The following is a 26115-nucleotide window of genomic DNA, read 5'->3' as shown; positions in this document are numbered from 1 at the left end:
TTCCAGTGGGTGTTTTTCCCATTTTGAGAAATCTTGATTGGCTAGAGGACCCCACACTTCACTACCATATAGCATAATTGGATGTATTACTGAATTTAGAATTTTGAGCCAGGTCCTAATTGGGATGTCAATTGGATTTTTTCTTTTGATGGCATAGAAAGCTCTTCTTGTCTCTTTCTCTCTCTCTCTCTGGCTCTCTCTCCCTCTCTGCTTTTATCCTGAAATTCTACTGTAATAAAAACTTGCATGATGCATGATGCATGAATAAGCCCTATATAATGCATACTGAAAATGATACAGCTTCTGAAGTTCTCGTCATATCCAAACAATCTGGCCTCATATGTACGTGGGTTCTGATCTTCAGTTTGTACTGTCATACATAATTGACATAACAGAACATTGCTCACCAGATTCTATGAATCATCAATCCCCCACGGAGTGGAGGGGCTGCATCTAACATACACTAGACTTCAACAATGACCTTTTAAATGTGGTAAGAATGTCACAAACTAATTACAAGCCCACAATGAAGTTAACCTTTGACAAGTTAATTGCACTGGTTGCTTTCTTTCTACCAGTGGCATAATTGTCATAGCTTATCAAGTCAACCTTTCTTGAGAAATGTTGAGCTCTCGTTGCCATTTAACAGCAAATGCTGAATATTATAGATGATGGAATCTTAAATTATGGATTGAAACCCATAGTGGTTTGACAGACCTTTTCTATACATTTATGTTTATGTGTAATGTGGTTTGATGTTCTTGGGTCCCAAAGCAGTAAGTGAATACATTAAACCCTATATTGACTATAATCTAATCAAACCCATTTTCTAACGTTTTTTGAATATATCCTAAAGATTTTGGCAGGTGAATCTTCCCAAGGTGATAGACTTTGCAAATATGGGAGGAGGGAGGCAAGTGAGACATCTCATTTTCTATTTTCTAACATTGGCAATGTTGTCATGAGCTAGTTAGTGAGACAGAGGTAAGGAGGACAGTTATATGGTCATAACTGAGATTAATGCAGGACTAGAGGCCTAGAGGTGGTAGCTGCACCACACAAATGAAACACACACACACACACACACACACACACACACACACACACATATTCACAGGGTAATCCACAGTAACTTTTGTGGATTACCCTTGTTAGATAAGTAACTAAAGTTAATGACACATGCACACAATCACACTTCAAATAGAGCATGCTATGATTCAACATTGTGAATATCAGTGTAGCTTTGACTAAACAGATGTTAAGCTTTTAGTCAAATATTATTAAGGCAGGCCAACTTTTAAAGTAAAACTTGATGCAGAAGGTCACCAGTATTTCACTGCAGACAAAACAAATCAAACTTACAAGGCAAATGAAGGGAAAACAAGACACTCTCCCCTCCATCAACAATTTATTACCCTTCAGGAGCCCTTGAGTAGGGTACTTAATCTCAATTGCTCCTCAAATTTTTTTATTTCCATATCCCACTCCCATGTGTTAATATCTCTAAACTCTAGCTAGGCCTATTAATGTAAAGCAGGGAGGTTCTGAAAAGAGCAAAACTCAACCCTGAACCTATGAAGGTGTAAAAAAATAAAATATTATTAGTATGACAGACAGATGGTTAGACATACAAGATATATATACCCAGCTTTGCCTCCACTCATCTTGAATCCCAAACACTATCACACAAATCCAATGTATGGAGCAAATTAATTCAGCATACGTCGGCGAGGCAGAGGGAGCTATCGCTGTATCTGTCACTTCAGCTCAGCATGCTGCCGTTATTATCTGATCGCATCGGAGGATCTCTCACATTTCATTATCATAGAAAGGGAAAGAGGACATTGTAGTTATAGCGTCCACCCATGCTGGACGTCACAGGACATCAAGATCTCATTTTGATGATAAAACTCACAGTGGGATCTCTGCTTTGTGGAGCCGTGTGTCTGTCATTCTATCACATTCTTCTCTTCACATTTCTCCTTGCAGACATTTGCTTCTCTCTCTCCTTGGCTGCCCCTCAGCCACGTTTGCAAATGGTTTTAGACAGCGTGCTATTATGAACAGTTAATGTGCTTCAAGGCCAGGAGTGATTTTGGATAGGATTTGGATTTTGAAATAAATGAAAATAAAGACAGCGAGCCATCTTCAAAATTGTGCACACACCAGGTCCTGCTATTTTGCTGTATTTCTATTACAACTAAGCCACTGCATGAAACTATTCAGTAGCTATCTTATTGCCTGTGCAAAATAAACCTCACAATCCTATTACTACCCAATCCATACAGAAACTGCATCTATTGTATGTATACTATTTGCATATACTACTTATATGTATACTACAAGATGTTCACCAATTACTATTTTGTTGGCTTGGGTTGTGAAAATGTACCGTTTTGTAGTACAGCCCAACCCAAATCAATGTGTGTTTCCAAGTCAACAAGGAGTGGTGACTTAGTCTGTAGATGCCCTCTCTACATGTTACCTCCCACACAATCATGTTACCAGTGAGAGAGAAATGGAGATACAGAGGAATGAAATAGGACAACAGATGTCGCTTCATCCTCTGCCCCGGTCTTTTGATTTCTGAAAAGATGAGCTGTACTTGTACACATCAGACACATATGATATCATTCATTTGCGTTCTTTTTGCGCATCCAATTTATTTTTTCTCTTAATTTATTTTCTCTTTTCATTTTGGTGTGATGACTGGTCTATGTCATGATTTCAAGTTCATTGCTGAGGTAGTATTTATGATATATTGTTGCCATGACCTCATACACCTTGGCAAATGCTCCCTGTGAGCTGAAATACATGTGCAGATTGTTTTATACTCTTTCTTAGAGCCATGAAATAGAAATACCTTAACATTTTCAGCTCAACCTTGTGCCTTCTTCTTAACATTCTTAAAGTTTGTGTTTTTACATCGATTCCTATACCCGACAGCTAAGAGGATAACCTTTATTATTTCAACATAAACACAGAGAGGTGAGTCAGTCTTTGACTTTGGATACCTTCTTTACATGTTACCTCCCACACATTAAAGTTACCAGAGAGAAGGAAATGGCAATAGAAAGGAATGGAACAGGACAACAGATGTTGTTCAGTCACCCTTAGCCCTGGCCCTTGGCTCTCTCTGAAGTGATGAGCTGTATTTACACACATCATACCCAAGGTCACCTGCCTGAATGTGAAGAAAAAAAGGACTGCTTCTTTTTCTGGAAAAAAATAAATAAAAAAGAGGCTGTGGTGTTATTGAAAGAGCTGTATCATTTGAAATAACTCTCCAATGTTTAAACCTTGAGTTTGGCCATTCATTAATAACCCCATCCCTTCCAACATAACAAAAAGCGTGTTTCACAATTAAGAAAGGAAAAGTAGGAATATTAGCACTTAGATAAAATAGACTAAAAATCCACTGTATCAGCTTAGTCTAAACATAATTATTAAATAAGACCAATGCATTAAATGTGCATAGCTCACATCAGATGTTAACCTATATCTATCACAACATACATACAGTGTCAAAGAAACAGGTTGGTGCCTATGTTGGTTCAGCATCATATTGGAATATGTAATAACTGTATCACTGTAAGAACAAGCTACTCTCCTGAGACTCTCGACCCAGTACTCTCATTCCAGGAGCTGCATTTTCATAGAATAATGCACTCATAGCTATTCCACAGTGATTTCAGTATTTGCATTTCTCCAGCTCTCTCTTTGAGTAGCAGGAGAAAATACCTTCAGTGTCTGTGCAAAAAGGGAACAGGGACTGGGCGAGTTATCTCTGTTCTATCTACAAGATATAAATCAAGTAGGACACACAACTACACTGGCCTAGAGAGCATCAACCATAGCAGGATGAGCATTCATGTCTTGTGTAAAGCAGGACCTTGTGAGGAGCTGGATATTGTCAGAGACTTTGATGTAAAGTTTTAGAGACTGGCCTTACTTTTTATTTAGTTATTATTATTTTTTATAACATTTTAAGCATTAATTTAAACTCCCTGGTCAGCCTTTTCAAAGGAATAGCAATGTGAAACTGTTGAATGCAATTTCAACATCTGAGGACCACAACAATAGCCTTGTAATCAGTTTCACAGCAGATGCAATGCGAGAGGGGATAAAGGGGCGCAGGGATAGTTTGGAGAGCACAGTTTGGGCAGGGAATAAAAGAAGATCTAAAATGCTATATAAAAGAGAAATGTGCCAGCCTTGGTATCAGGGAATAAACATGTATAAGCCCTTCTCTATATATTGAAATTCTGTTGCTTCTCTCATCTCTCAGGGACATCTGGTATATGGGAATCATTAAAATTCTGACAGCACACCATTACATATTACCTGTAATGGACTATAATTCATGCTACAGGAAGACCCTCCTCTCTAATGCTAGTCATGGCCCTAATTATGAGGTTTACCCCTGAGCATTTTGAGGAACAGATGAGGAACAGGAGGTGTGGGCACATATCCTCAGAGTCTCATCTACATGCCTGCCCTGATGGCCGCTACATATTCATACTGCCATACCACCAGACAGCCTGCATGACAAGAGGCTGACGATGAGAGGGCTTCACCAATATCAATCATGCAATCAAGCATTACAGCCACAGCAGTCAGTGTAATGATGTGCCAGCTTCTGTGCCTGTGTGCGCGTGCATCTGCATGTGTGAATTTGCCACAAACAAAATTTTGGCAATTATGTGTTTCTATTGTAACAACAGCTGAAAGGGATTTGGCCTTTGTATTGCTATTGACTGCTTAGAAAAGCATCACCACTACTTCCCATTCTCACTGCAAAAGGCATAAAGGCAACTTTATGATTACAGAAACATGGACTGTTGTTTGGATGACCTGTTGACTGTTCAGCAAATGGCACACAGTTAAAAAAAAATTCAACACATGCAGCAGTTTCATTGCATAAGTCCCACTTCTTCATATAGTGCACTGCTACGTTTGTGTTGTAATGTTCAGCTCCCCTTTGCAGCATGTTTTTGAGACACAGACCGCTGTAGCCACTACTCTAAACTGAACCACCTAGATCCTCCATCCTCTCCACATCTCTGACAAGCGACAGTATGATAGAGATGGGCGGGCAGGTGTCTTGATGACGGATGCACTGACACTCCAGACAATTTCTAGCTGCTCAGTGAAATCTACTTTAAGAGCTATCTTTATTCCAAAGCTCTGTGAGGAATTAATTGCTCACAGAACACTGTAATGAATAAAACCATTAATAGAAATGAAGTGAAAAGTTCTGATGTTACCCATTGTGTGTGAGCCTGTCTCCAAGCTGCTTTTGGGTGTTCCCACTATAACTCTATATATAGCATGGGACAATGTAAGATTTGATTGTTGTTGTTGTTGTAGGATGTTGTGCAAAAATGTAGCTGTGAGTAAAATGTGCAAGACTGTGAAGAATCAAAAGCATTTTTTATGGTAGTGACAAAAACAGACATTAAGTAGCTTTAATACTTTTATTAAAGTTACTTTTCAATGTTTACAATTGGTGGGAATGTCCATTACCAAACCAAACCACAACAGAAACATTAATATATCTGAGCTCCATATGTACAGATGGAATAAACTCTACTATGATCAAAATAAATACATTATACATCAAATATATTGTTCTCTTTATAACTGGGTGATGTAATGAAATCTCTGCGGAAAGAGTTCATTTCCTTTTATAGATGTTTTAATTAAGAGAAGTACATACATTTTTAGAGATAAGTCTAAATATGGGACAGAAAGACTCCCTCAGAATGGGGATTGAGGGGATGTAACTAACATAAATAATTGACCACTAGTATATCTAGTTATAGATGTTAGGGCAAGGCTAGCTTTTATAATAACAGCCTTGTTGCATTCTATACACATGACATTAAGATAGCTAATTAAAGCAAAAGGATGCTGTATTGTACAGTATACGGCCAGGATGCAAAGGAACTATTCTTGAAAGCTCTTGGCCACAGTCAACAGCATGCATGTTTAGGCTGCCACAACTCTTCCCCTCCACTTCCTCTCCCCGTATTCTTCCTATTTAATTGTTCTCAAGAGTAAACAAATCATCAAAAGCATGACACATTCTACCCTTGTGTACTTCTGACACCATCATTTTCATTCCTTCTGGGGATGCACTAGTAACCCACACTAGCGTCTCATTGTTTTTTCTATTTCAGTTCTGCTTGTGTGATCCACAGACTAAGAGAGAGTGGGGCAGAGCATGAGTGAGAGAGAGATTATAAGAAAAAGCTTCCAAAGCATTGAAATTGGCTTTTGCATTGCAGAGAATCAGAGCTGCTTTCAAGTCTATAGATTGGCTAGGGTGCAACTATCCATGTATCTTTCCCTTTTGATATTAGCGGCACAATAATGAGCAGTCCAAGACAGAAGAACATTAAAAGATACTGCTGGAGAACGCTGGATTATGCCAGTGTCTCTGTGTCCTGTAGCCTTCAAACACTTGGATGCCTTCTGAGTCTCATCTGTGTCTGTGTATGTGTGCGTGTGTGTGTGTGTGTGGTGCGCCAGTGTGTCAGTGTGAGTTCATGTCAGTGTGTGCGTGGGTGTCTTTGTCCGTGTGACAGTGTGGGCAGTAGTAGATGTGACGTTCTGGATTCAGTTGTTAGTTGTTAGTCATAATCCACCAGGAGGCTGTGAAAAAAAAAAGAGAGAGACAGAGAGAGCGAGCGAGACAGAGAGAGAGAGAGAGAGAGAGAGAGGGGAAGGGAGAATTTACCTAACACCAGTCTGTACTTCCTAAGGGAAACGTCAGGGTACATTTAAAAACCATTAATCTACTTTACATCTTATTAAGCTCCTGTGTGATTTATTAGCTAAATATTTCCTTCCAGCAAATATCAAATGTGTCAATAATTTAAGGTCATTTGGGGCTGGGGCCATCAAAACAACTTAGGGGCAGGAGAATCACAGATTTATAGATACCTAAGGCAGTGTTCACACTATTCTACTCTTTTCAAACTGCCAACACATTTTTTACATGAAAGTCAATGGGAAGCAGCCGCAAGGCCGACAGAAAGCGGCTGGGTTGGAAAGATGCTGCGCCTGGTATCTTTTTAGGCAGTGTGAAGCACTTTCTTAAGATGTGAACATCTCAATCTATTAGATGAGCACTCATGACGCTCAAAGGGTGTTTACTTGCTAACTCCTCCCCCAAAACACAGAAAGATGAACATGCTCAAACATGTCAATAGCTAACACTTTCCTGCTACAAAGCTCCTTCCAGGCAAATATAAAGGCAGTAGCCTAAAAATCAAATCTCCTAAACTGTTTTCCAAAAAACAATCAAGCTGTAACCAAGCAAACCTGTAATCAAGCAAACCTGTTTGCATCCCAGATGAGTATAAGCTCCTTTCAGACAAATGTGTCGCTAGCAACCAAAACCAAACATTATGGTTGTCTTCCAGGTTGCTTAATAAAGCCAACACCTAACATACACATTTGTCTTTCAGGTGTCTTAATTAAAAGTCCTGCCAGACAACTCTAACTAGCAACCTTGGCCACAGAGCTGTTTGTCTTCCACAGAGCTCCTCCAGGATGCATGTATTGGCATCGAAATGAGTAGTTGCTATTTCCTAATATTAGTTGATCAAGCTGTTTCCTAATATGTTTTGATGTCGTCCAGATGATATACCAAGTAAAGCAGTAGCTTACTAGGTAACTCATCTGTTAGTAGCAATAGCAGTCAGCCAAATAATACATGTAATAACATGTCTGTCTTCCAGATAGACATCAAGATTTACACTAACACACCTGTTGAAAAACTGACAGACAACTCTATAACTAGCAGCCAAGCAAAAATATCTAATCTCCTCACACCTGTTTTCTTCTAGATACGTTTCTTAAAACTCCTGCCAAGCAAAACAGTCAATATCTCAAAACATATGCATGTCTTTCAGATAAGCTACTCAAGGTGAACCTTAACACACATTTTTGGCCTCCAGATAAGTTACTTAAATTAAGTCTTGGCAAACAACTCTACAAGGTAGCAGCCTTGCAAAAGCAAATATATCTCCTAACATCTGCTCATCTTTGAAATAGGTTGCTCAATGCAGCTGTCTCAAAGCATGCATATTCAAACTTAGGTTTTGGTATAAATTAGAACAGAAAAATAGTGCAAATGATATTAAAGCAATGCATTTACCAGGTTAGTATCAAGACTTTGCAATTATACAAAGACTGTATTTGCAACTGAGCCAAGGAAACATTTTGGGTGCACTCATCTTTCTTTTGTTTTTGAGTTTTGAGTTAGAAAGTTGCCCATGGCACCGGCCCTCGTCTGTAACCTGGGCTGATTATCAAAACCAAGAATGCCAAGTCGATACTTGTGTCCCTCTGGAGAAAGTTTCAACCCAAGAAAACCCAGAAATTCAACCCAAGTTGTCTTGGGGAGAATTTGAGATGGACTGTGTGCTTCACATCACATGCATGATTAAATAACACATACAGCTGTTAATTTTCCCAGCTGTTAACCAGCTCTGTACTAGACTACAGCGCTGCTCGCCATTGTCGCAATGAATCTTGGGGCTTTCAATTCGTTTTCGTCGGTCAAGTCACCATCCGATGCATCCACAATATTTTGAGGTTGGCAAGGAAGCTTCCGGGGTTTCTATCCGTCCTCCGTCCTGTCGTTCTTTTGATTTGGAATCATACTTCAGCAGTCAGATATTACGTAAACTGCATCACGGAGGACACAAGAATGCACAAGAACGCGTATTGATAATCAGCCATAGTGTTGGGCTTAAACACCCTTTGAGAGTTCATGTCATGGACCTTTTTTGTAACCAATCACAACAAAGAAGAGGTGGGGTTTCACGGTGCATAGGCAGCCAAACAGATTGAAAATGGAGAATCTACTGGTTGAAAAGTTGGTAGTAGTTATATCTCATCATTTCTGTTTTGAGAATTGGATGCAAATACTGTTTGCTGCCAGCAGCACTTGGTCATCATGGCATCAAAGTACATGTTGCATGACCTGCTTTTTCAACAGCACAAAATGCGGTTGAGACATATTTTTTTTTTTTTCTAAAAAAACAATTGGAAGTATGAGCACACCCTATGTATACCTGCAGACACACACATATACACAATGAAGTTGGATAGTAGTGGTTCTCAACATGGGGTGCAGGGACCACCAGGGGCCCTTGAGGGGGTTCTAGGGGGTCCCCAGCAACTTGATGAATTGTTCCCCCCATGGGGATAATAAAGTATACAAAATACAAAATAATAAAAAAAATATTCACAGAATTGAGTTTGAATGGGGGTCTAATATGGACTAAATTAGGGGTCTTTGATATGAAAAAGATTGAGAATCACTGTCTTAGAGAACCAGTACTTGCAACACCTACATAGTGTCTTCAAAAGATATCGCCACTTGGATTATCTCCTTAGAAATGCCTAATGTCTGCACATGTAAACGGCATACACAGATCATCAAATCAAATTCCGGCATATGCTGTAATCTACCTTAATTCAAATTTGTCTTCACAATATCCTTTGGGAAAACTCTCTTGAAACTGTGCGTGAAGTACGTTGTGAGTTTTCAAGATCATTCGCTATGGGGAACCTCAACCCAAATAGGCCTAGAAGCTGATCTTTTTTTCTTATCTGCGAAACATTTTTCTTAAGCATGGCTTAAGAAGAACAATGGCATAGAGACAGCAGCATAGTAAGCTATTAGCTGATTCCAAAGACATGCATTGTGTGGTGAACAGATCCCTCAAGTGAACAAAGTGGGAATTGTTGTGATCAAATTAAGACATCAGAAACTCCTTAGGGTTGTGGCAAGCTTGATAAACCATTCTCAAGGTTGTTTGATAATCGTGTTATTGAGGCTGGAATTAGCCTATGTTTCAAGACAGGCGTTTACAGGAAATACCTATCAAAATGCCATGAAACTGTACAAAATAAATCTATACTGTAGCGTAGGTGTGGTGCAGGTGTCATTTACAGTCCAAGACAACGCTACATGAATGCCTCATGTACTGTGCACTTGTCTAATACCTGGGTCTCCATTGTAAGATTATGGTTGTAGAGGTGGTTGTAGAGGTTTGATCAGATCTTGGTCTGACACTAAGTAGGGGCTGCAGGCACTGTTTCTCTATGATATTTTTGGTTGTAGCACTTATACATACACACACACACACATATACACACACACAAACCTGGGAGTAGCATAGTAGATACTACTTCAGGATCCTCCAACATGTCAATGATGCAACGCTGGAAATCTTTACTGCTATTGGACTGCAGGTAGCTGCAGAGGCAAAGAGGGAGCAAGAGAGAGAGAAAGCGAGAAAAATAAACTATTAGAAAGAAAGAAATCAGAGTAGAGTGCAACAACTTCTCCACTACCGGATTTGTTGTTCAATATGTTTGTTTGTAGACAGTTTTTCAATGGAGATATTCTGCATTTTGAGACTGCCAACATTTTGAAGATGTTGTATTTTGTATTGTTTGTAGACACTGGAGTATACTGGAACTGTATTTTGAGTGCCAGTAAGGTGCAAAGAGATTATTTTATTATCAAGCAACTACCAACCTTTTTGTGCAACTATATACTCATATTTGCACAAAAAAAAACATCCTCATTGAGGCTTTAAATCATATTTACATCTAACACTACAGGTCTGTGCAAGATGATAACTGTTCCATAGGACAGATGAACAAATTCATTGATATGTATGTACATCATAGATGACATTGGAAGCAACATCTTTGCGTACATGTACATGTGTGAGTTTGTGTGTGTGTGTGTGTGTGTGTTTGTGTGTGTGTACGTGTGACAGATATTGGCAGCCTGCTTGGCATTCTGAGATTTTTGATGGAAATGTTCCCCACCACTGAAGATGAGCAGATGGCCCATCTCGCAGTTCGCGCACATACACACACACACACACACACACACACACACACACACAAACGCACACACACCATACCCACCTCATCCAGGAGATGCGGTCTTGCCAGAACTCATACATTATGTAACACGACTTCCCCGGGAGCTTCTGAACGGACACACTGACAGAGAGATAGGGAGAGAAAGCAGGGTGGAGCAAGAGAGATACAGAGGGAAAGTGAGTGCAAGTAGAAAGGGTGAAAGACACAAAAAAGTTTGAGAGGCAGACAGATGTCAGCTATTACTAAAAACTTAGCAAAACTTCATGGCAGATAGCAGATTGTAAAGTCAAAAGAAAATGAGCGTTCATTTCCATAAAATAATTTGTGACTGTTTCTATGTGAAACTGCTACTTTTTTATATATATATCAAAACTGCCATTCCAATCAAGCTGCTCACAGCTTGGGTTCACATAAATACCGCTGAAGTATCTCATGATGGCGATACATGAGCAACATACAGATGGCCAATTTTCACCCACAGTATTTTTGCATTTTTGTCCTCACCTATGGACATCAGTTTTGCCCTAGTTTAAAATTCAATCCCTGATTCAAGCAATATTGCTCATCAACACTGCCTCAAAAAGTTGCCTGAACAACATGGCCTGACGTCATGCTCTGAAGTAATACTGTAGTGCCTGAAAAACAGAGAGTGTGACTGACTGCAGGTTGTCAGAGTGGGCCGAGGTGGCATCGGCGTAGCTCTTCAGAACCTTCCGGAAATCGTCCAGGTCTTCCTCGGTCACCGACATCTGCCTCTGAACCAGCAGGATGTTCTGTTGGCACCAAGACAAGAGAGGACCGCAGCAAGAGAGAGAGGAGCGAGATGAGATGATAAACATTAAACGATCATCTGTATATAAGGATGTGTGTGTGTGTGTGTGTGCATGCGTGTGTGTATGTGAGCGAAGAGACATCCAACAAACATCGCCCCCTGAGGTACAGGCATGTGTGTTGATATTGTCAAGATGGATACTTATGAAACTTTTTGATGGGTAACTGTTTGCGCCTTCCTAAGGGTAAATATCTCACCATCTGTAACAATAGATAAGATATAAATAAATAAAAGTGATGTCTATTTGTATCGCTCTCACCTAAGGCATATTCTGTGTACTTTCTATTTTATTTGCCTATACGGCTGAAAGCCTGAGTGGAGACAGCTGAATGAGACAAGATGGAGGCACTATTGTAAAGCAATTTTAGTGCAACTCTTGGACTCACTACCTGCAAGGATATATGGGGCAAAGTGGGCAAACCTGCCCTGAGTAACAGAGACAGTTTTATAACCCCAACTGTAGCAGCTAAATTTAAACTTTTCTTTTATGTCTGCAAAGAGATGGCAGCTACAACTGTACAGCACAGAGTCTCACAACAAAGTTCCTAGATATATATATTTTTGCAAATAAAGTGCTGTGGAGCTCACTGCAACTTTGCTGAGGTTACAGAATATTTCTAAATTTTAATGTAGCAACAACACACCAAGCTGTTACAAAGCAAAATGTTGATGCGCACTAAAATAACTGCGTTGCCATGATACCTCATCAGTGTCTTATAGCGCAATTTGTTTCTACAGTGGTGTCACAGATATCCCTAAATTAAGTAAATGATTCTTCATTTGTACTGCAGCGTCCGTTTTAGGTTTTTCTTTCACAAATGTCGTCTCAAATGTACCAACTAAATTTAACATGAAATCGTAACATGACACTTGTATCTCTCAATCAACTGGTGGCCAGATCAATCCGTGAGCCTCCTGGCAGAGGAAAAGAGAAGAAAATCTTAATAATAATGTGATTTTTTTTTGCTTTATTGATTGCAGAAGGGAAATTATAGTTCAGCTTTACCCCCGCAACAGGAAAGTGGGTGAGCTACAGAGCAGCACCCTGCAGCTGCGAGGGATTCAGTGTCTTGTTCAAGGACAGGCGGACTTGAACAGCGGCCTCCCTACCCGCTACGCTCCCTGCTGCCCCCTTTATTATCTAAACAATTCAAAGCCCAGCAGTGATTCGATGCTGCAATCAGTTCACGCAGTAAAAAACATCTTCTATTATGACTACATGTGTAAGCGCTGAGTCACAGACTTGTATCTGCTGGCCCGTGTTATATATTTAACAGCTAAGGGCGTGATTAAGTGTGTGTGGAAATATGCAGTCGGCGACGATTTATTCATGCGGAAGGTGCTGCAATTCAGAATTTTAGGGAGTATTCATTGTGCTGGTTCATTCAGCACTCCCACGAGGATGACGACTGATCATGGATTTGTTCACATGTTCACCTGTTGGCATTGAGTGGGTTTCTTTCAATACTGTACACCTGTTATAATGCTATTTGGTAGGTTTACAACTGAATGGTTTAATTCTAAAATGCTATCTACCCACCACCACTATCAACATCATCAGCATCATCATCATCTAGTGTTGATTGTTTAATATTTCTGATATTTATATCATCTTAAGTATCTATTTTGTAAGCAAAGTATACATGTATAATTTTTCAAATACCTTTATTATCTTATTTCTCAATTAAACTCAACTACAATTCTATGCAGAACAATGGTGCCAATTATCCCCTGTTACTGGGAATAGGCGTATCATAGCATAAACTAATGAAATGGACACATTACTTTTGTTTTTACCTTTTTGTGTACTGAAGATGCCTTTTGCTTTTGGAAATACTGTATGTCCCAATAGGCATTTGGAAAGATGTACTGCAGCTGGTGCTGCATAATAGACTCAGGAATGAGGATTTTGCTGTTGTCAATTCTAATTTCACTTTTTATTACAGTGTCATAATAATTACTTTCAAATTGCCACTATAATTATATTGAGATAATATGTTGCACAATTACCCTTCTCACTTGTTCAATCCAAGGTTGTAATCCGAGAATTATAGGAGAGTTTTGATCTGAAGTTTTAAGATGCAAGCAATTCCTCCCTAAAGCGAGGCCCTTCTTAGTTTATGATCTATTTTATTTGCACAGTGAGGTGCAGAACATTTCATAAGGATACAATAAAAAATCTTAGTGTACTTTGCACAGATGCAATATCCATTTGGTACGCTGCTGTTCTATCTGGTACAGTATGTCACTCTAATTCAGCAATAATATGCAAAAGGGGGTGCTGTTCCGTGAGATAATACTGCTGTGCTGTAGTCTCAGGAAGACAGCAGTGTCACATTTCAGCACTGCAGTGCAAAGATCTCATCATATAGCTTGACCTTGAGTGTATCATTGCTACTATACCACAGCACTCCTTAAAAAGTTATGTTAAGTGTTAGTTTGTTTCATTTGGACACAACATCTGACATGTTGACCTTTGCAAATAGCTTTTTTTTGTATTGCTAAGCATCACTAACCATCTGCTGAGCAGAGGGAGGAGATATATGTGTTTTACCTGATATGGACAACGGGGATGGTCACAACAACAGTAAAATGTTAAGCTCCAATTTGTTGTTTCATTGCAACTGACCTTTTGAAATTATGTTTTAATAATGGCTGTGTGTGACAGTCTGTGGTATTATAATCCATGCAACACTGAGTTAGAGATGTGAATGTGTTGCCTGTTCAGAGTGATTGTCATAACATATTGGCAGTCATGCTTCTCAGCTGATCTTATTACTTGATCAAAACTAATTGCCACAAAATATTTATTCAGTGCTTCACTCATATCAGTATTCTAGGTACATGTCGGGTGTCAGTGTTGACTCACAGACTTGTATGTGCTGGCCAGTGTGTCCTCTTTGAGTGGCTCCAACTTGGGACCCTGAAACAGAGAGGTAATAACTTGAGAAGAGTAAAGGCTATTGTAGCTCTTGGCTTTGTCAAAGTTACGACAAAGAAAGATTATTCATGCCCAGAGCCATTTATCTAGAAAGAGTGCCCCTAATATAGCCCCTAATACTTCCTGAAACAATCTCTGTTTATTTGATTCCAAATGTATTCCATAAAATTACAGCCGAGCTAATATTATTTCACACCAAAATTAAGCTTTATTAGAGTAAAACTAAATTACTGGAGGCTTGAAAAGAGTTTCAGTCTCCTCAGTGTTACAGGTTTTATTGATGAGCTTTGGAGTAGCCCTTAACGATGGACAGAAGCTGATCAATTCCTCCATCCTTTCTCTGTGAAAGTTGCTCTCTCAAAACACATGCTGGTACTCTCATGGTTTTATAAACCACTGACTTGTTATTAGCCACTTGTTACAACCCTGCAGTTGGTAGTCTTGCAATAAATTAATAAAATCAATTCATATCTTGGATTTTGGCATGCTCGGCACATTCTGATTCATTTGATTTTTTTTTCTTTTGTCTGATGCATGAGGCTTTGTTGTGAGTGCAAAGTCAAGATGTCTTGTTTGTTTGTGTTTATTGGAACAGCACCGGCAGGGTGTTGTTAACATGTGGCTAACAGTACAACAGGAATAGCAAATTTGAATATGAAACTGTGAGATGTCAGCAACTGAGCAGACTATAAAACAAAACATAGTGTGATTCGTGTGGCAAAACAGTGATCATCATACCACACAAGTTCAATAATGAAGCAATAAGGAGGGCAGTGATAGCTGGAGCACTGGTGCAAGTTACAGGATAGATCATTTGTGCTTGTGTTCAGGCTGAGAGCAGTAAATACATGAGTAAATGGGCTAAACAAATGGATTAAAGCCCTTGCACCAGTCTTTTATCCATTGCTTTTGTTTTACAGCTGGAAATGTGATAGCAGAATAAAGCCATGATGGGGTCAACTGACATTCTAAAGTCAATCATAGCCACACTGCGGGAAGTAGATTGAAATTGTGTTTTTGAAGAAAAACAGCCAGAAAAACATATAATACACCAGATGAATGATTTCATTTTTCCAAACCCTGTCCATATTTTGATACGCGTCTATATAGTCTATAAGAACACAGGGTAGAAGAATGATGCTATGAATAATGAATTACAGCACATGAAATGTAAGAGAATGAGCTTTCTGCTTAAAGAGAAAGAATGTGTGTGTAAGTGTGTGTGTGTGTGTGTGTGTGTGTGTGTGTGTGTGTGAGAGAGAGAGAGAGAGAGAAAGAGAGAGAGGGAGAGTGAGTGAGTGAGTCAGTGAGTGAGTGAGTGAGAGAGAGGGGGAGAGAGAGAGAGAGAGAGAGAGAGAGAGAAGAGAGAGAGAGAGAGAGTGTGTGTGTGTGGTGCTGGCGGTGTTGAGGTGGAGATATTGCACTTCAGCACATGCTGCAGGTTATGAATTGCTTTGATATTGCACTCCAAGTCCCTCCGGGTTGACAAACTGAGAATTGGAGAAAGAAAAATGCAGCGAGAGAAAGACTGAAAAGAGGGGGAAAGAATGAACAGCATCAAGAGAATAACGGGGGTTAATAAAGAAGAACAGAGGGAGAGGGTGAATGAGACGGAGCAGAAGAGAAGGCAGGAGAGCGTGAAAGAGAGTGGCTTCGGGATGTGGTGGTGGGAACGGGTCAGGGAAAATAGAATGGGAGAGGTGAGTGAGAGACGACAGGTGGAGAGATGACGGTGCTTTGTGTTTCTCATATACTCAGAACTGCAGAATGCCTTTTAGAAAGAAAGGCATCATTGTTCACATGCTGCAAATTCTTCCTCATTCTTTATGTTTATCTTCTTTGGCTTTTTTCCTATGTTGGGTATCACAATGTAAACATTATTGTAATATACTCTGAATGATGTTGTCGTCCGTGTAAAATTTAATATAAGTATACAATACATACCAATGTGCAGTTCATTAAAGTTGTATCTACTTGATTGCAGATACACATTAAGTCTGTTCAAGTACTTTTACCCTTATTTTTCACGCCATTGCTGACACCCTTTAAGCACTGAGCTGGCACTTGTATAATCTGGTAGTTGAAATGTTCCCAGATATCAGCAAGACAGCACAATCCAATGTGAGAGGCATAATTATGAAAACGCAACACCATACCCACACTCGACCCTTCAGTGAAATCCACAGGTTGCAGGTAGCCTTCCAATTATGTAAAAGAAGCTATGCAGGCCAATTTGCATACAAGTCTGGGGAGATATGCACAGTCTCTCTGCTGTTTGAGGAGCCAAGTTCGGTGTGCTTCTTATTTCTTGTAACAACTAAAAGCTTGGGACACACTTCCTATCAAGTGACTATAATGTGTCACTAAAACATCTACTGAGTTTCAAGTGATAATTATGTGAAAAGTAGTATATGTAATGTCTGGGCTAAGCTTAAGAGCCATTCCGCCGAATGGGTGCCATTTCCGTCCCCAGGACATTATACTGTATGTATAAATATGCATGAAAATTAACTGCAAAATACATTTTATTATTAAGCAAAGTGTCCTGCACATTGATCTAATTGCAAATTTAAGATATATAATTTAAAATATTAATTAAAAACTACCTAGAACACTGAAAAAATTCCCCCCTCTGAAAAATTTGGAACATTCCACAAGTTACATGTTCAGCAGGAAGTTGCATCATCTGGATCTTCTGAAGGGCATTGGAAGACCAGAAGTAAGTTCTCTCATTTTCTTTTCTGTATATCTGATGATATTGTAACTATGACTGAGAAGGTCAATCTCAACGCACTGTCCTGTTACCTATATTATTTCTTAGATGTTATTTGTTTATTTTAAAAATACTATTTTTTGGTAAATCACTAGAATGTGCTCAGTGTCCTCATGCTATTAGCATGGACGCTATGTGGCTATATTTCATGTATTTGCTAATTCTATGGTAAAAACACAGTCCTGTTGCTTTCAGTCCTGTTACTCATATAAAGAGTAACAGGAGTGAGTAGCGAGTGAGTAGCTGGTTTATTGATTTATTAGTGTGAATATTAGTTGATATAATACTATTCACCTGATTTTTAAGTTGAAATTACTGAAGTTGTTGACATTTAAGATCAGCTTTACAATGTGAATACCATACTTACAGGGAGCCAATCCACCACTAAGCGCTGCAGAAAAGCAGCACCGCTATTGCGCTTGACGCAATGCCGACCCAGATGCTAACCCTAAAGGGCAATTTATAGTACAGCGATTTATGATCGTCACCACCGGCGATGATCATATTCTATCATCGGTCGCAACGACATGTTGTTTATACTTCCAGCAACAGGCGATCTGTCATCGTTGCAATGGTCATTGCGCCTATCGCTGAGACTTAAATTGGATTGAACTTTGACCCCATCGCTGGCTCAGTTGTCATGACAACATTATGGAACTCTCTTATCCTAACATCGATTAATTCTCTGAGCTCAAATTAAACGGTAATCAACAGCTTTGGGAGACTGTACTTTTGTAATAGACTGTAGAATAAAACGTACACTGAGGAGACAATTTATGCTATTTATAGACCTGGATAAAGACAATAGATTTACTTGGATGAAACTTCTTATTTAAAAAGAAAGAGTGAAAAATAACATTGCAAAAGCAGTTACATAACATGTAGGTACATTAGGCTATTCTGCAGACTGGTTTACAAACTGTACTATTATTTTCCTTTCAAATGGTTACATTTTTAACTAGTGCAATTAAGAAGATTTATTTTGTTACATGGCGTTATTAAAAGCAGACTGCAGCAGCTGGTTGACGCGCAGTGGAGTGTGTAGGCTCCGACTCGCTTTCAGAACGGACACAACAATAAACTTCACAACCTGGGAATATTTGCATTACTTTGAACTGATGGAAAAAAGGGTAAGAACATCATTGTTACCTGTACATCTGAGAACTGAAAGCACTTGCCAATGTGTGCACTATCCGCTGTTTATTTTTTAGACCAGTCATGATTAATCAAGGCTGCCTTTACCATAAAGACGATCAGACCCTGAATAAATGAAAGCTGCTTGTTAAGTAGATAACAGATAAGTAGATAACAGCAGTGTACTCAGTGATGATTTCTATAGTCTACTAGTGACAACATCACCAGTAAAAGTTGGCTAAGTATCAACATTGGACTATCCAAATAAAGTGCTACCAAAGCATGTTTACCATATTCTATATCCCAAAACAAAACAAAATGATTGAAAAAAGAATTAGAACAGCATTGTTCTTTGGGAGACTAAAACATTAGGCATTTCTATTTTGCATATTTTCTTTGTGATTGGTCACAAATGATTATTTTATACTGAAAATGCCAAAGCAATTGAGTTGACAGGCCTCTAACAGTAAGACAAATAGTCCACACACATTTATGTTGTTTGTTCCTATCACATGCATTACATTAGCCTTACAACCAAGTTAATACATTTGATGATATATGACTGCTAAATACTGATGATTATTGGGAAATGATGGATTCATTTTATCTATGGTTGATGAATCAAGACCAGTGTCTCAAGATATAAAAGCTCTGATTCTGTGACCTGTGCTCAGATTTGCTTAACCGCTGAGATTCAGTTTTCTTTTACAAATAGAGTGACACATTGGAGTCTGCATCATAACATACTGTAGGTTCAAGAAATGTTTCCCACCTGACACTCCAGCTTGTCCAGGAGTTGCTGCAGCCTGTTGATCTGAGAGCACCAGTTCTCTCCATTCTCCATGCTCACACCTGAAAACACAACGGAAAATCATCAAAATGGGCGACAAAATGCAAGATTTCGTCTCTGTGTCTATTCCTTTGATTAATATACAGAGATACAGTGTGTTCCCATCACTGAAGGGAATACACCCAGATATTGGCAAGTAATCTCTTTGATGAATGCACCAATGTGCCATGAAAGGATTGGTGGCAATTTCACTTCTGTGTGTCTAGTATTTATTAGGTGCTCGCTTTTTGCAATGCACACTGCTTAAGGAAATTATGGTATCCACTGTTTGTGCTAAAGTTTTAATGCACTACACAATGGGCAAGCTACACATCCACGACAGCACTGTAGAGAACTTAACAGTGAATGCATGAGGTAGAACTATTACCAATTTGCTCATCACATAATTATAAATCTATCCAATAGCTTATTTGCCAAAAGTCAGTGTATTCCTTTAATTTAAAATAGATTTTCGGCAGTTGAGTAGTTTCAAAAGGCATTTAGACATTTTCATTGTGTTGTTGTTTACACTGGAGCTTAAGGAGAGCTTCCTTGTGGAGAGTTAACATGCAGTTTTAATAAATGAGAAGCTAGAGGGTAAAAAAAACTCAATAGTAATATAAAAACATAATATTATATTACTAATATGATAAAAATCTGTTTCATGTGCCTCACTATATAATAAGACATCTAGACTATTGTTGCCAGTCAATTGGTAAGTTAGTGAAGGCCATGGTCAATTCATTTTCATTGTGTACTTATCAATATCTAGTGTTCAGTCTATCAATATTAGTCAAGGAGCAAGTAAATGAGGCTCAGCACAAAGTCATTCCATTAGAAAATGTCCATATGACCTGAATAGCTGAAAAAAGTCCCCAGAGCAAGATTACTGCCAGCTTTAATTATGCACAAAACCAATGACAGTGACAGGTTATGCAGACATTCACACAAAATTCTCCAATGAGTGTGTCTGACAATAAAAAAAACTCCTGAAGCTTTGAACTGGGTTTTTCTATCTCATCAAATAAAAAGTTGGGAAAAAATGGGTTTAGCTGGGTTTATCCTCCACTATATCCCTAGGCGGCTGTAAAGGGTAAAAGATCTTTGCTCACATTTAGGTTTTTTTAATTTATTGCCTTCATTTGTATTTCAGTGCAGTTTGTAATGCTGTTTCTAAGTGCTCTATGAATAAAGGTTATTACAATTATTATTATTATCATTGAAAAAGTGTCACTAGTTAGAGTCCTGGAGTGGCTAAGAAATGTTCTCCCTCACCAAACATTGTTGATGTGCCCTTGAGCAAGGCACTTAACCCCAAAGCTGCATAATGGAGTTCCTCAGCAGAACGCTGGCTGTACTGGGCAGCACAGGTGCAAATGCATGTAAGTGTGTGGGTGTAGCAGGGCATTGCTGAAAAAGAGCATGTATGTTGAGTCAACTTTCCCCATATATATTTCCCTATACATACACACACACGCACATATTGCCATGTTCCTGTATCAGTAGTGTAACATTTCTGTATAATATTACATATTAAGCAGTATTAACATCATATTACCTGTGGTCAGGATGCCGGAGTAGGGGTCCGATGGGGACAGACACAGGTTATTATGGATCCTGCGGCCACACCGCCTGCCATTCCTCTGTACTGCTGTCAGCTCTGGTGCCTTTACCTCTCTCCTGCCAAACCCCAGGGAGACAAATAAACGTCAGAAAGAAAGAAAGCAACTGTCAGAGGAGTGTGTCAGAGGAGTGTGGAAAAAAAAATGAAGACATGGCAGACAGGCAGCAGACACAGGGGGCACGAAGAGGAGGAATTACAATAAAACTGAGGTAGTAAGAGAGAAGTTGGAGGGACGAGAACGAGAGCAAGAAAGAGAGAGTAGAGAGAGAGGGAAGGAGGGACGCTTTAATAATTGATTAAAATTAGAAAATGAGATGGTGACAGACCAATGTCTGATGAGAGAGAGCATGGTAAAAGAGAGTGTAGTTAAGGGTGCAGAGACACCAGAACAACAGAGATAATCAGCGAGTGCCCAGAAGAGAGGTGAAAACACTTAGCGAAGGGCTCCTGGATGCACACCAGTCCTAATTAACCCACAGGCTGGGCATTAAGGAGGACTGAGCCTCACCTATCCCAAACACACACACACACACACACACACACACACACACACACACACACACACACACACACACACACACACACACACACACACACACACACACACACACACACACACACACACACACACACACACACACACCTCTGTGGAAGAGGGCAAAGTGTTCTCTGTCAGCAAATACAATGTGTCAAGGGCAGGACTTTGAGTGCGTGCAGTTGTGAGTGTGTGACACTTGAGTGTGTGCGCGCATACTTTTGTTTCACTTTGGTAAGTGTCTGCCTCTCTCTCTCTATCTTTTGTATGTGAAGGTCTGTGTTTGTTCTTGGGAGTGTGTGAATCTCCCTCCTTTTGTTGTGTTTTTGTGTGTGTGCATGTTGTTCTGTGTGTGTGCGGCCTCATGCTGACTTCGCAGAGGGAGTGCATTGCTAGGAGGTTCTCATGCTGAGACCTGCCTGGAGCCCAAAGGCCATTGCCACAGCCATAAATCCACTGCAGGGGAGCCAGGGAGAAAGAAATAAGCTGTTTGTGGCCACCTCAATCTCTCTAATTTTGCCCCCTCAACACACATACACACATACACACAAACACATGCACACAATTCTGCCCTACTCTCTCTTTCAAAATCTATATGTGCCTCTCTGTTGGAGAACAATCTAAAAAAGCTTCCCTCTCTCTGCATATCCGCCCATCTCTCTCTCTGTTTGTTCTCCGTCTCAGACTTTCGGCGCCAGTCTCTCATTTATTCACCTTTTATATTCAACTTTCTTTGCTTCTCTTTTTCCTCCATGACTCACCTTTTCTCTATTTCAATGCCACCCTCATCAGCTTTTCTCTTTCTGATCCCTCTCTGCCTCCCCCGGCTCCCTCTCAATAATTCACCTTGGCTATAATCGCTCCATTATATCCAATAATACCAGGGCGGCACCCAGAGGGGAGAGAGGAGAGGAGTCGGAGCTCTGTCGAGGCCTGACACGTGCTGTGCAACTGACAATCCATCTTGAAGTTGTGCTGCCATATTGGGTTGGAATAACAAGGGGGGAAATAACCTTGTCTTTTGAAATTTAAAAAGTCATTTGAATTAAATGGCAGCGAGGGCGGCATCATATGCTAGTCCACTTAACTGTCTCTTGTTTCTTTTGTCTTGCATGATATTGACTTGACTGCTGGCAAGGTAAATGGTCTGATGAAAGACTGTCCTTGATAGACTGTGCTGCCGAGCATCTTCAGCATATCATTAATCATATAAGTGATGCTGCAAAGCATTGTGGGAGCAAAGGTGCTGAGGTCTCTGAAAAAAGTAAAATTTTTGTATAGTAAAATATTTCAAAAGTAATTTTAATACCATTGCATAAAGTGACTCATATACCCACTGGCTCAGCAAATCCCAAATTGGGGACAGCTCCACAAAGTTGTTTTGATTTTATGAACTCAACATTCAGATTTTATGGAACCATTAGGCATTTTGAATTTTAAGCAGTCTGCCCATTAGTGATGCCATTGTTTGAACAACAATAGCTGTGTGTAGCTGCAAGACTGTAGCAGTTGTCACAGCTTTGTGCTGAAAGGCATATCTGAAAGAAAAATAACCAACTGAAGGCATCTACTGATCAGTTGAATTTCCTGTGCTTCCTGTGGCTTTAGACCAGCACAACATTTTTTTACTATTAATAGAATAAATATAGTACTGACAGTGCAGTGCTAGTCTATTTCTCTGTAGCCTTGATGGCATAATATAGTGGTATAGCATAGTATAACATGGCATAGCATATTATGGCAAAGATATAGTGCAGTACAGTATAATGTTAATATTTAATATTTTAATATTACCTGCCTAGGTAAATTAACAGCCCGGCAAGTACAGTTTTGTCTGGGATTCATTTTGCATGAAGCTGACGATTCTCGCCGATGGAGTTTTCAAACAATCAAGATTTAATGCTGCCAAGTACAAAGTGTATTAATGAACTACAATGACCATAATCCATTGCCCATATGACACAGCTCATGTGTGCACCTTTGAGTCGTGGTGTTTTTGTGCCGAGACAAACTCAGCGGAGAGACAGTTTGAAACGTAACATCGAAAATCAGATGGATGAATAATTGTCAGCTAATGTTGCATTGCAATTAGCTTATACTACATTGAGAGACTTATAGTATAGTATAGTATATAGTAGTATAGTGTAGTTTAGTACAGTATAGTATAGTATAGTATAGTATAGTATAGTATAGTATAGCATAGTATAGTGTAGTTTAGTACAGTACAGTACAGTATAGCATAGTATACTATAGTATAGTTTAGTGCTGCACAGTACAGTACAGTACAGTACAGTATAGTATAGTGTAGTGCAGTGCAGTGTACAACAGTATAGTATAGTATAGCATAGTACAGTATAATATAGTATAGTATAGGGATTGTGGCAGTGCCTATGTGACTTTCATGTGTCGATGTTGAGGTTTTTATTCATCAATATAATACTTTAAAAAATAATGTTTTACTTTTGCAATATAGCCATTAGCCAAAACAGCTAAATCCCTGAATAAGAGGCGTTGGGAACAATGCTCTGCCGAGTCAGCGGAAGAAAAGAGACAAGCCTTAAGAGACACACACACATAGCTATACTGCTCTCTCACACACACACACACACACACACACACACACACACACACACACACACACACACACACACACACACACACACACACACACACACACACACACACACACACACACACACACACACACACACACACACACACACACACACACACACACACACACACACACACACACACACACACACACACACACACACACACACAGTTCCTAATAGGCAGCCAGCCAAGCCCTTTCTCCTCATTTCAACTTGTTTTAAGTCAGTAAAAAGTCTGGCGAGGCTAGTTTAGCCTGCAGTTTGAGTGCAATTATAGGAAAAAGATGTGTATCAGAAAACAATGTTTCTCAAACATGTGAACCAAATGGAGAATGAAACTCGCTTTAATGAGACAGGACCGCTCCATGGACAGCCCCTCCCCCCACCTAATGTCATGGAGATGTTTGATTGGGCAATATGATAGTGACAATGTGAAAATGTTGGACATCAAATAATCCTATATAGTATAGTATAGTAGCTCCATAGAATATTGCAGTTCTTATATTAATGTGCTGATAGTGTGTAATATGTGTGTATATATGTATATAGTATGTATATGAATGAATGAATGAATGAATGAATATTTTATTTTCGTGTCATGCGACTTTGTGGCCCATCCCATATGGGATTATAAAACACATCAATAGTCAAACAAAAACAATACATGGGTAGTGCTCGGACCGATGAGAAACCCTGTGCGGCATAGGAGGAGAGACAGGGATCAGATGGTTTATCACTCGTCTCTCCAACCGGCCACCCAGCAGCAGTGTTGTACCCTAGTGGGGGTTTTCAATAGCTAGATGAAGCCACGCCACCGTACATATACATACATATTGCACATAAATATACATAGGCTTATATGCAGCACATACATATACATACAAACATACACATAGGCACAGAAAACCAGGCCCTTTTATTTGTACATTGCCTTCCTCCTCATCGACCAAGCCTTTTCTAAAAATGTGGCAAATGCAAAAGTTTCATATTGAAAGAGCCGTTTCAGTTTTTCGGAGTCTTCCAACCACACAAATCAATTTTTTTTGTCTACCTTATTAAAAAGACTCCGCTTAATAGTATCATAGAAGGGACAGTACAGTACAAAGTGCATTTCGTTTTCGACTTCCTTGAGTTCACACAGACTACACAGTCTATCCTCCTCAGCAGTGCCCACATATCGGCCTGTCTCAATATGAAGGCCAAGTATGCCAGCTCTGATTTGAGCACATAGAGACCGCTTTTTCCTAGACAGGTTATACAAAACATAATTCTCTGGTCCGTATACATGCTTTATTTCACAAAAGGTGCAAAGTTTTGGTTTGTAACATATGTCTGATGCCCATCTGTCCTTTAATTGCTGAAAAAATATGTCTTTCACTACACTAATCTCTACTTTTTCTTTTCTATGATAGAAGTCTTCAAACCCAGCTCTTAAAAAGATGTTGTGCATATCCCTAGCCCATGCTCTGTTTATCATAATATCCCACTCAAAGACCTGTCTGACGATTCTATTGGTATTCAACCCCAGTATCCTATTCCAAAGGCGCATCATACACATACATACATCATACACGTACCTCATTAGGCTCCCACCCTATATCTCCCATGATAGCCAGGGTTGGTACAAACTTATGTACGCCCAAGAAGTACCGCATGGCTCTGTTGTGGACGGCCTCGCTTTTGGGGTACTGTTTAAACCCCCATACCCCTGCTACATAGTCCAGCACTGGGCATACACAAGCTTGATATAATTTTGAGTAGGTAGAAAAACCAATATCCCTCAGAGTCTTTGTTTTACCTATGACACCCCCTTTGCTGATTCAGCCAGTAAAGTAGTGCCTTTTAAGAAATTCATATGCTCATCCAAAAAAAGTCCAAGATATTTATAGTGCTTTGTATACAACTTTTT

The 26115-nt window shown here is 39.5% G+C and overlaps 1 protein-coding gene across 1 annotated transcript in view; it reads right to left on the bottom strand.

Moving 5' to 3' along the window:
- Window positions 1-5568: 5568 nt before the first annotated feature.
- Window positions 5569-26115, bottom strand: part of LOC139662368 (N-terminal EF-hand calcium-binding protein 1-like) — a gene marked incomplete at its 5' end in the record, with an annotated part of 36572 nt that continues 16025 nt past the window's right edge. Inside the window, 7 exons of the mRNA XM_071541031.1 lie at window positions 5569-6657; window positions 10188-10279; window positions 10966-11043; window positions 11584-11696; window positions 14625-14678; window positions 19376-19455; window positions 20991-21112. Coding sequence (XP_071397132.1) covers window positions 6629-6657; window positions 10188-10279; window positions 10966-11043; window positions 11584-11696; window positions 14625-14678; window positions 19376-19455; window positions 20991-21112 — 568 coding nt within the window. The remainder of the gene's footprint in view (window positions 6658-10187; window positions 10280-10965; window positions 11044-11583; window positions 11697-14624; window positions 14679-19375; window positions 19456-20990; window positions 21113-26115) is intronic.

The sequence above is a fragment of the Centroberyx affinis genome, unplaced genomic scaffold, assembly GCF_046629955.1.
Source record: "Centroberyx affinis isolate AG114_WGS23_722 - 3 ecotype Tasmania unplaced genomic scaffold, CSIRO-AGI_Caff_v1 ptg003778l_1, whole genome shotgun sequence".
In the NCBI taxonomy this organism is placed as follows: Eukaryota; Metazoa; Chordata; class Actinopteri; order Beryciformes; family Berycidae; genus Centroberyx; species Centroberyx affinis.
Note: the sequence above shows the minus strand (reverse complement) of the source record. Positions and strands in the feature narration are given on the sequence as shown.